The sequence below is a fragment of the Leptonychotes weddellii genome, chromosome 10, assembly GCF_054177405.1.
Source record: "Leptonychotes weddellii isolate Sample4059 chromosome 10, ASM5417740v2, whole genome shotgun sequence".
NCBI classification, from domain to species: Eukaryota; Metazoa; Chordata; class Mammalia; order Carnivora; family Phocidae; genus Leptonychotes; species Leptonychotes weddellii.
In genome coordinates, this window is record NC_138378.1 from 91,842,861 (window position 1) to 91,855,389 (window position 12,529).

The window sequence follows — 12,529 nt, forward strand, 5'->3', positions numbered from 1 at the left end:
AGCCCATAGAATCATAAAAGTGTATCTATTTGTACCCCTATGTTCATAGCAGTATTATTCACAATAGCCAAAAGGTAGAAGCAACCCAAGTTTCTACTGACAGATGAATGAATATGATAAAATATTTTGCAGTCTTAAAAGGGAAGGAAATGGGGCGCCTGGGTGGCTCAGTCGTTAAGCGTCTGCCTTCGGCTCAGGTCATGATCTCAGGGTCCTGGGATCAAGCCCCGCATCGGGCTCCCTGCTCGGCGGGAAGCCTGCTTCTCCCTCTCCCAGTCCCCCTGCTTGTGTTCCCTCTCTCGCTGTGCCTCTCTCTGTCAAATAAATAAATAAAATCTTTAAAAAAAAAAAAAAGGGAAGGAAATGATGACAGACATTACAATTCGGAAGAACCTGAAGACATTATGCTAAGTGAAATAAGCAAGTTACCGAAGGGCAAATACTGTACAGTTCCACTTTTTTTTTTTAATTTTATTTATTTATTTGACAGAGAGAGAGAGCACAAGTAGGCAGAGAGGCAGGCAGAGGGAGAGGGAGAAGCAGGCTCTCCACTGAGCAGGGAGCTGACATGGGGCTCGATCCCAGGACTCTGGGATCATGACCTGAGCTGAAGGCAGCCGCTTAACCGACTGAGCCACCCAGGTGCCCCGTACAGTTCCACTTTAATGAAGTACCTAGAATACTCAAAATCACAGCAACAGAAAGTAGAATGGTGGCTGCCGAGGGCTGGGGAATAGGGAGCTATTCTTTAATGAGTACAGAATTTCGGTTGGGGAAGATGAAAACATTCTGGAGATGGATGCCAGTGATGACCGTGCGACAATGTGACTGCTTCAGGCCAGAGAACAGTACATTTAAACATGGTTAAAAACGGGGCGCCTGGGTGGCTCAGTTGTTTAAGCGACTGCCTTCGGCTCAGGTCATGATCCTGGAGACCCGGGATCGAGTCCCACATCGGGCTCCCTGCTCAGCTGGGAGTCTGCCTCTCCCTCTGACTCTCCCCCTCTCATGCTCTCTCTCTATCACTCTCTCTCAATAAATAAATAAAAATCTTAAAAAAAAAAAAAAACATGGTTAAAATGGCAAATTTTATGTCCTGCCTACTTGACCACAGGTTTTAAACCAGTATATCCAATGCCTAAAACTTTCTATAATTCCTGGTCTTTAGACTGTGTATGTTCAGCTCCGGTGACACAATGAAGCTAGAATTCAAATATATAATCACTCTTAGTGATGAGATGCATTCAGTAAAAGATTCATTAAAATACTAAGTAACATTTTAATAGAAATAACATACTCCAATGACCTATTTTAATAAAACCTATTGTCTTATGTCCCAGAGATAAAAACTAATTTATTCATTCTCAGATAGCTACTGAACACTAGGATATATACCAAGAACTATTCTTGGTGCTGGGAATTCAACAGTGAGGATAATGAGGATACAGTCACTATACTAATGAATGCTACAAGCTGGTATGTAAGGAATGGGAAGAAGAGAGCGATAGACACACATTAATGAGATAATCACAAAAACAAGGGTTTAATTACAAACAACTAACATGGAGGACTGTAGTTGGTTCTCTACATGAGCACATCACAAAGTAACCGGCCTTAGATGGACGGATTAGGCAAGACAGGAAGATAGATGAAGAGTTAAGGTGGGGCTGTGAGAGCATCCAGGCAACGGGAAGTGAAATTGCAGTGGTCCTGTGGCAGGAGGCAGACCACGGACCAAAGGAATGCTACAGCCTGGCTAGTCCCAGAGGACACAGAGGAAAGTGTCAGGGCAAGAGACTGGAGAGAGGGACCAGGCAAAACAGTTTTTTTTTGGTTTTTTTTGACTGTTTTAAGGATCTGGGTTTTTACCCTGAAAGCAATTAAAAGCCACTAAAAGGATGTAAGATAGGAGAGAGCAAAATCAGAACTGCATTTTAAAAAGATCAGATAGGAGAATTAGAGATGTTCCAGGATGCAGTCTCCTCCCTATAAAATCAACACAGTCTGACCTTTCTCAGAACCAGACTCAGCACCACAAAACCTGTCTCTAGTACTCATTCTGCCACTAATTAAATATGAATCTTTATACAAGTTACTTCACTATTATCTCTAATATGATCTATCCTTGAAGATTTCTAAGGCCCTGAACAACTCAAAAAACTTTTTCTAAGATCCTGTCCTCCAACTTGCTTTAGTCCTTAGGGTCCAAGGAAAAGAGAAATCTAGTACCTATATAATTCCCTGTTCTTCGAGACTGAGGCTCCATACCAATGCACATGGCATTCTGCCCCTCCACCCACAGGGTGCAGACAACAAACAGGAAGTATCAGGCTAGGCCTTCCACCAACTACCACTTACTGACCACCTCTGGGTTTACTTTGTTCTAAGGAATTCTGTTTCCACAAAGGGGAGAAGAGAGGTCAATGTAGGTTGTAAACTGATTTCATTTCTTTGCATATTGTACAAAGTACACTTTAGATTTTAATGAAATGAGGGTGAAATCTATAAAGCCTCCACGACAACTTCAATTTTTTAACAATTATAAATCTTATCATGTATCTTAAAGCAGTGTCTTTAAGTGAAATTCAGTCTAGCTATGATTTTAACAGATCTCAAAACAAGGACGTCGGACCTAGTGATCTGCAGGCAGCTTAATCACCTGCTCCCAAAACATTACTGGTGATTCGACAAGTAGCATACAGAGTCTAGGACAAACAGATGCTTCGGATTAGGAATGCTGAAAGCCAGATGCAGTCCTTACAGGAAAAACCACAAAGAAAATCACCTAGAACAGGCCCCCTGAGGTCCTGCAGTTCTAGAACTTTGCCCTCCCTGCAGTGGGAGGTCTTTAGATACAGTCTGGTCACCTGACAGAGATAGGTACTAACCTGATCTATACAGAACTGAAAACACTGACAGAAAAAATAAGAACTTGACTCTCCAAATTCAACTGAATGATGAATCTAATGTTCATTTAATGGCAAAAACAACTTAGCAGCTTTTCATATGACCTTTTGGGAAAACAATTTGTGAAATTCATGTTATCAACATACAATTAATCAATATTTAGCCACTCCCTCTCACTTCTATAGTAATGCCCCAGGATCTTATATGTTAACATCAAAGTAGAAGGCACGATACCACTGGCCAAACAGGATTAAAGGTGCAGGTCATGGCATCTGAAATAACAAAGGGCATCTATTTCTTCCTGCTTTTGTGACTTCTGAAAGATGTCAATTTTATGGCACTGAAAATAATCTGAACCCAAGGGGCACCTGGGTGGCTCAGTCAATTAAGTGTCTGCCTTCGGCTGGGATCATGATCTCAGGGTCCTGGGATCGAGCCCCACAATGGGCTCCCTGCTCAGTGGGGAGCTTGCTTCTCCCTCTCCTCCCCACCTGTGCATTCTCTCTCACTATCTCATCACTGTCTCTCTCAAATAAATAAAATCTTAAAATAATAATAATAATAATCTCAACCCAAGAACAACATATAGAAAAAGTCCAAGTAAAGCTGAACCTAGAGTAGTTAGAGCAGGAAACCAAAGCATTTCAATGTTGCAGACAAAAGAGGAGATCTTCGGTGCTGCCTAATCCAAGTCAGACAACAATACAGATTTTTTTTTTTTTTTTTAAGATTTTATTTATTTATTTGACAGAGAGAGACACAGCGAGAGAGGGAACACAAGCAGGGGGAGTGGGAGAGGGAGAAGCAGGCTTCCTGCCAAGCAGGGAGCCCGATGTGGGACTCGATCCCAGGACCCTGAGATCACGATCTGAGCCAAAGGCAGACGCTTAACGACTGAGCCACCCAGGCGCCCCAACAATACAGATTTTTAAGCCCAAACCATTTTAACGAGAGTGAGAGAGAAGAGGTAATCCGGGAGACAGAATTCCTCAGTCAGAGTCAAGAAGAGATCAAATCCTGTCTCTGAAACCAGCTGTACAAACATGACAAAACACAATTTCCTGGGCCTCTGAGTACACTTCCGCTTTAAAAAGTAACAGAGTAATAAACAATTTAAGATAATAGATGTAATACAAAAGTGGCTTCCCAACTGCTAAATACGAAAGGAAACAAAACAGAAGAAATGCCAACACTGGAGCGTGTGAAAGCCCCTGCCTAGGAGTACGCAGGCCAGGACTGCAAAAAGATACACACAAAATGATGTGTAGACTAATTAACGTACATTGGTTGTGTTCTCTTTAAAATGCTTCTTTTACAAACAGCCTTCACGGACAGAAAACAAATACTGAATCTAAAAAACTGCCCTCAAAAAAAAAAAAAATTCGCCCGCTGTCCCACCAGGCACCACGAGTGGGCAGCAGAGAGTTGTTGAAGCGGGGACTAAAAGCCCACGCACCTGCTCTTCACCTGGTCACACCTATCTCCAGGCAAATCAGCAACAGCCCCTACGGTCCCAGGGCTCTGTAGCTTCTCAAGAACAGGCTTTCCCCCCTTACTCCTCCGACAGGGTGGAGGGAATCTGCAGCACTACGACAGGGCGACAGGGTGAGCATCTGCAGCCATGATCTGGGAAGCCTTCTCAGAAGAACAGTGTTAAACAAGAGACTGGCTATGTAAGTAACAAGTTCATCTATACAAGCATGGTCACGCAACATTATTAAAAAAAAAAAACAAACAACTTTCCGATTCTTACAATGATATGAAAAAGTGTTCATTTTATATTGTTAGGGAAAACATGGTGGGAGGAGGCAAAGTACAAAGCTCCCATTTAAATGACTTCCACTATGTGTTAACAAGAAAGTTCATGTGGGACTTAGCAGCTTTTTTATAATGTGGTGCTTGCGCAGGGACAGACAGATCAACAAAACAGAAGAGAATAGGTTACCTATCCGGAAGCAGACCTGACCATATCTAAAGCCTTGAAATAAGAGAGAGGAAGCAATACAAAATCATACGGAAACAACCAATTCAATAAAAGGTGTTGGAATGTTTATTTTCCATATGGGAAAAAAACACAATGACACTCCTACACCTCATTCCAGTGTTAAAAAATAAACTCCAGGTATATTTATAGTCTTGAGTATGAATAACATTTTAAAACTATTAGAAAAAAATAAAATAATACAAGTGAAGAACGGACAAAGGATATGAATCTAAAATACAAAGAAGAAAAACCCTGAAGAGCCAATAAATATATGAAAACCTGCTTAACCTCATTAAGTAAGAAACACATTAAAATGAGATAAGCATCAGGTTAGTAAAAATTTTAGTCTGAAAATACACAAGGTTGAAGACAAAATAAGAAAATGGATGAGGAAAGGAAAATATTCACTGATTGCTTGTGGGATTAGAAATTTCTACCTTGGTATGCAGAATAACTTGGTCGCATTTGGTCAAATTCAAAGTGAGCACAGCCCTATGAATCACTATGAATAACTATTCCAATTCTTGTTATGGCAGAAAGCTCGCATACATGTTCACAAAGGATATGTTAGAATTTTCAATGCAGCATTATGGGTAGTAGCAAATGAAAAATGTTTTTAAAGCACTCCAGATGTTCATCGTTAAGAGAATACATAAATAATGTAGTGCAGTATTCCAGGAAGGAGTACTACAAATACTACCCAGTGGTTAAAATGAGTGAACTGGGTATGTGTTTATTAACATAGCTAGATGTCAGTAACAGGCAAATAGCAAAACGTCACAGAGTAAACCGAAACACACACAAAACAATCTTTCTGTTGTTTTCAGACACACAAATACATAGTGAAACTAGGAAAACACACACTAGATACATAGCAGACCTCTTGACAGGAGGCAGGGGTGATGGGCGTCAGAGGTATGGAGGGGGGGTGCAGCACAGAACTGGGGAGAGAACATTAGAGACAAGAGTATAATGGTTGAAATTTTCTTTAATCCAAAGAACTAAAATACTAACATTTGTTTTAGGTGGCATTATGTGGAGTTTTATTATGTTATCCTCTGTACTATTCTGTAATTTGCTGGTATTACTGTTTATAATGCACAAAGAGTGGCTGAAAGGAAATATTAGAAAATGGTAAGAATATTCTACTCTGGGTAATGAGAATAAGACTTTTCTTTTTGGCTGCTGCTGTACTTTGTCAATTTTTCAAAAAAGCATACATTGATTTTAGAATTGGGGAAAAAATCTCCTTGAACAGGAAAAAAAAATACAAGTGGTGATTAGATTCCATATAGTTCTGGTTCACAGAAATATCTAGTGACAGGATTTTGAAGGTTTTTACAAATGTGACACTTGTACTCTCTCTCCTTTAGTAAAGTACTCTACAAGTTCTAAAAAACAAAATATAAACCTAATTCGAAACCCCTAAACTTTTACATAAAATATTAATGTACCAGTGGAGAGAACAAAACGTGCTTCTATAAACAACAGTCTAGTCTCTGAGAAAGCATAAAGAAAGGAGCTCCATAATGGCTACAGAGTATTCATGCTTTCACCATCATCTATAGTATAAGAAAGCCTTGTAAGAAACGAATTTGATGTGCATTCCAGTATGAGTTTTTATATTACTGTTGTTTTTATATTATTGTGGCATTTCAAATTGGAATAGAACCAGAAAGTAGTAAAACCTATCACTGTATTCCATTCCATCAGAAAACAAAATTGAAACTTGTAGGAGTAGACTTGGGAAAACCTGTTATGGGGTACTGAATATCAGTACCCTAAGTGAGACGGTTTGGGTTAACACTGAAGAACTTGAGACAGAGAGGAGAGGTCAGGTTTTGGATATATTTTGCGGGGAGACATTTTTAGGACTCTTGGTGCATTTTATTTGGTAGTGATTATGGCCTGAAGAATTGAAAGGAAGACAGGATTGGAAGATGTATTTAAGTTTATACCATAAAATTCTGAATGATAAATTTAACAGAACCAGAAAACAAATTATTGCTCACATGTTTCTGCATATCCTGGGCAAGACTTGCATTTGTGGTCATCATCAACAGAGCACAGTGATGACTTTAAAGAGAGTCACCAGAAACTAGTATTCAGAAGAGGCAGGATGGATAATGTAGTGTCATGAGTGATGGTGTAACCAGCATTAATAAATGGTCTCAGGGAACTGCAGAGGCAAGAAGACCTACATTAATAAGCTAGTTGTAAAGAGCCATGGTATTGTGAGAAAAAAGAAAAAATGGAAACCTTTATTACAGAATGGATATTGGTCAAATAATTTAACCTCGCCAAACCTCAGTTTTCTCATCTGTTATTGTCTCAAATACAGAGTAACTTCAATTGGCAAAAACCTGCAGGTCCACTTTGCTGGAGGGTGCAGAGAAAGAAGCCAAGAGCCACGCTCAATGCCTGGCCACAGCAGGCATTGTGCTATAAACTGAACAGGAGAAGTTTCACTTGATCATGAAAGGAAAAAAGGAAATAGTCTTAGAAGCAACCATAATGTAATGAAAAATGCACAAAAACAGAACCTCTTTCTAGTGAACAGGCACGAAAACTTAAATATTGATAATGAATAATGACATGATAACTGAATAACTCCTATAGCAACAAGAGGTGGTCACGTTCAGGTAAAAAAAAAACCTGTAAAGCATTATATACAATGTACAACGATTTAAGTCCATAGAGAGACTACAAGAAAAGCAGCATACAAGTGAAAAGAGATGGGTCAGAATGTTAAACTGTTTTCCCCCGAATATTCTTCTACCATTTCATAGCTACTCCATCAACAGTCATTCTTATTTGTCTCAGCTCACAAACACAAGAAGGGACTTAGGAATGGGACCCCCTAACCCCAGTTAACCAATCAGGCAAGCCAAATCAACCTAGCAGTTAGCAGGGCTAAGAGCCAGAAAGTTCTTTCACCAGAAAGCTCTCCCATCTACAACATGCAATACTGACTTTAAAATTGAAGTAGCAGAGGAAATAATAACCCCTAACTTTCAAAAAGCATCTTACCAGGGTGATATCCCGAGACGCTGCAGCTGCGCTCATATGCAGACTCGGCTGCCTCACCGAACTGCTGCAATCAAGGGCTCGAGCGAATGTCCCCACAGCACTGAATAATCCACAAAAACAAAGAGGAAAAATTAGGGCTCTGTTATTTTTTTTATGTTTAAAAAAAAAAACAACACAGAAAACACGCATTTGGGTAGTGCATGCAAACTGTAAAAGAAAAGTTGGTGGTGAGGATCCAGGGGCCAGAAGCTGAGGTCTGAGTGTGAGTCTCAGCCTTGTCTCCAATGCATGCTGGGAGATAGCACCGTTTCCTCCTGTGCGAAGAACGTGTTGGCCAAGTTTGTCTCCACTACACCTCCCTTCTGGGGCAGCGGACTCGTTTCCTTCTTGCTCTTGGTGCGGTCATTCAGGGATGATCTCGAGTGGACCGCACGAGGCAATTTGCCTTGGCCACTTCAGAGACAGGGGACAGCACACTGATGAAATCAACCTCTGCCTGCATCTAGCAATCTCAGAAATTTGTCATCCCTAAGTATACCAGCCTCCAAGAGGTAATCCTCTAAACAGGCTGCAGAGGATTATTTCCCATGGTCTTTAGGGCTAGGGCTCATCTTGGGCAATACTTTTCTTTAAACAGGAAGACAGGTAAATTTACACAGGTAAATAACAAACATGGCCGTCAGGTGGATACATGCTATGGAGAAAAATAAAGGAAAGGGAGAAGAAAAAAAAGTCAAACCAGTTATTGGATGTTTGAGAATCAAATATCAAATAAAAAGTATTTTCTATAAGATTTAACCATTGACAAGCCAATTTACTATATATGGGTCATTATAAGGAAATGGAAAAGAAGAGATTTATGTGCCATAAAGAAGGGAAAGACCCATTATGAAATGCCACGGAGTAAACAATTTGGTGCTGAACTGTGCTCAAAAAAAATGAGAAGTAAATAAGCTGCAGAGTTTGACAATTACTGCAAAACAAGCTCTGACCACTTTTTTTAGCCCAAATTCTGAAATCCCAATAACATTCTTTCCTTGAAATGAAGTATCATCAATTGTAGCAACCTCTTCCTATGAGGGCTCAAGATAGAACAGATTTCCATCAAAACAAAACAAAACACAATTACAACACTTGTTTTCACTTAATGGTTCAGAAGGCCTTCCCACAGATAAAGCATGAAATAAACGTAAGACTCGCTGTTGCTGTTTGTTTCATTTTACTCCCCTTCCCTTGTTGTCTGTATTTTAGGCATGTTAGCTGAGGGAGAAATTTTTTAAATGTTCTAATTAACATATAACACAGGTGCACAAAAGCACACACTGTACAGCTATGCAGTAATTGCAAAGTGAACCCCTTCACGTCACTAACACGCAGGGAAAGAACAGAATGCAACAGCACCCCAGAAGACTCCTCGTGCTCCTTCCCGATCTGTACTCCCTTCCTCTTCCCAAAGGAGAACGATCATAATGGATTCTAACCACATGGGTTAGTTTTGCTCATCTGAGAACCTCATAAAAGTGCAGACGATGTACTCTTTTCACATCTAGCTTCTTCTGTTCAAAATACGTTTGTGGACTCGTGCGTGCTCCTGGTTACAGCTGCGTTCCTTCATCTTCCGTGCCATGGAGCGTTTCTTTGTACGATGCCCCATCCCCACCCCCACTCTACTGCTGATGGACATCTGTGCCCAGTTGGGGCTACCTGGGTAGCGCCATTGATGCCATCTGCATATGTATCCTTTGGTGCACAGCTGTATGTATGCATGTCTGCGGAGTATACACTCAGGAGTGAAACGTAAAGGATGGGTATGTCTCTGACAGCAAAGCAGCTATACCAACTTGCACGCCCACCCGCACGACAGCTCATGCACTGCCTTTTAAATTTTAACCATTCTGGTGGGATGTGTAATGGTATCTGGCTATGGTCTTAATTTGTATTTAGAAGATCTTTTTTAAGACAAAAATTGAAAAAGGCACCAGATGCATCTCTTTGGTGTCTCTCATGCTGGCTTCAAGGAAAAAGGAAATGTTATGGTCCATGGCAATCAGGAAAAGGAAAAAACAATGAAGATCAAATCTGAAACTGCAAGGTCTACTAAATAATCCCACATCTGGGTAACCTGTCTGGAGTTTCCAGGCCAGTGGTTCCACCAATGATTCATTTCCACTCCCAAATCTTCAATCCCATCTATCCACTGGACTGGCTTCCCCAACAATGTACTTCAGGCCCCCATCCGATCACCAGTGGCTACGAGTGTGGCCGCTGGAGTCTGAATGCCCAGCCGCCAACATGATGTGTGACTTCCACGGAGACAGGCACTATGGACAGTGCTAAGGTGGACTCAGGCCCTTTTTTCCTTTGTGTTATGATAAAAGCTCACCAGAATATTAGAGAACATAATGAAGACCCTTCTATCATGTCTATATCTACCTGATTCTAATATTTTGCCATGTTTGGTTCATTTTTTAAGGAAATAAATATTAGAAATTTTAAAGCCTCCTATACACATTGCCAGAACTCATACATACATATAATAAGCATGTGTATCTATATGCCCGTTCATGAAATCAGACATTGTTTTTACATTGTAAAACTTTTTATAAGTGATCATACTGTGTGTATCCTCACTCAACATTATTTTTGAGATTTACCTATTCGCTATATATCCCTCTAATTCATTCATTTTCACTGTTGTAAAGTAATATTCCACCACGGAGTATGACTCAATTTATTTATCAATTTTTCCACTATTTACAATGCTATGATAAACTCATTTACCTTCTGCTTTACAGTAATTCTCCCTTGAGCATCTTTAACTTTTATAATTGAAAAATAAAAATAAATTTTTGTCCCACTCATTTTCTTAAAGGGGGTGGAAGGGTGGGGGTGGTGGCAAGCCAGTCAGGCAGCCAGGCTTAAAGCTCTCAAAGGAAAGCCATATGCTTAGCAATAGGCCCTACTCATATGCAAGTGCCATAAGTGGAATTCGAGGTGCACATTATTACTGACACCTGATAATCCTGGTCTAGAATAAAAGAGATAACTGCTCTAATTAAAGAGAAGGGATTTCAGGGCTAGGGCTCATCTTGGGCAATACTTTTCTTTACACAGGAAGAAATTTATTCTGTTCATTTTCATTTATACTGTTCCTTAGTGCTCAAATTTTTACAAGAAGCAGTCATTATTTTTCTTAATCAGTAAATTAATAAATCTATTCTCAAACAAAAACTAATGGTTCATCATATTTAGGAAGTGGTGTGATACATAATTAGGTCTTCTTACATAACTAGAAAAAGAACACAACCAGTGGAAAAGGTAGAATACAAGGAAAGGAATATACATACACCTATAAATTCTTTTCTAAAAGAAAAGATATTTCTTGAGTCAACAGTGCCATACTTACCGTGCTACAACTAAAAACTGGTCAATCTGTCGATCTGTAAGTGGGCTATTTGGATCCCAAACTTTAACTTCCAATTTGGACTGTTCCCTCTCATCTGATTCTCCTGTCCGAGAAAAAAGGAAATGGAGTCTTGTTACTTAACAAAGCAACGGTCACATACGGTGTTGTGGTCACCACAGCATTCACAATGTAAGGTTAATGTTTGTGGTTCTGGTACATTCTTTCAGACAGCAGATGGACAACACTTTGTAAGTGAACTGATAATAATACAACCAAACCAACCACATGAGATCTTCATTTAATCAGTAACCTTTATTTCCTGAGTACCTGCTGCATGTGTGAGGCACAAAGCCTCATGCAGAGGGATATAAAGACAAAAAAGGAAACACTCCTCCCATGAGACACTTTCACTACGGTAAAACTAATGCATAAGTAACTATGAAACAAACAAAAAGAAAGAGATGTCATAAGGGACATACAGGAATGGCTGTTAAGTGGGGTGCCTGGGTGGCTCAGTTAAGCGTCTGACTCTTGGTTTTGGCTCAGGTCTTGATCTCAGGATTGTGAGATGAAGCCCCACGTCAGGCTCCGTACTAGCGGGGAGTCTGCTTGAGACCCTCTCTCCCCCTCTGCCCCTCCTCTCCTTCCCTCTCTCTGAGAGAGAGAGGGAGAGGGAGAGAGAGAAAGAGAGGAAGGAAGGAAGAGAAGGAGGGACAGAGGGAGGGAGGGAGGGCGGGAAATGAAAGGAAAGGAAAGGAAAAAGAAAAAAGAAACGGCTGTAAGATTCTGAGGATTAGAGAAACCACTTCAGACTAGTTAGGGAATTATGTCATAAAGGGGGTGGCATATTTGCTAAGAAGTGAAGAGTCTGAGGCGCACCTAGGTGGCTCAGTTGGTTAAGCATCTGACTCTTGGTTCGGCTCAGGTCATGATCTCAGGGTCAAGAGACCGAGCCTGCATTGGGCTCCACACTCAGCACAAGTCTGTTTGGATATTCTCTCCCTCTGTTCCTCCCCCTGCTCGCACTTTCTCTCTCTCTCAAATAAACAAATAAATCTTGGGGAAAAAAAAAAAACTGAAGGATCTGAGTGCACTGGCAAGGAGAAGGACTTAAAGAAATGAGAACGTGAGCAAAATCATGTGGCTTTAAAATGTGATAGAGAGGGGCGCCTGTGTGGCTCAGTCGTTAAGTGTCTGCCTTC

The 12,529-nt window shown here is 40.5% G+C and overlaps 1 protein-coding gene across 1 annotated transcript in view; it reads right to left on the reverse strand.

Moving 5' to 3' along the window:
* MTA3 (metastasis associated 1 family member 3) overlaps nt 1-12,529 on the reverse strand; it is a 147,518-nt gene that overhangs the window by 51,825 nt on the left and 83,164 nt on the right. Inside the window, exons 7-8 of the mRNA XM_081797296.1 lie at nt 11,328-11,430; nt 7,922-8,021 (exon numbers count right to left, since the gene is read on the reverse strand). Of these exons, the coding sequence (XP_081653422.1) occupies nt 7,922-8,021; nt 11,328-11,430 (203 nt within the window). The remainder of the gene's footprint in view (nt 1-7,921; nt 8,022-11,327; nt 11,431-12,529) is intronic.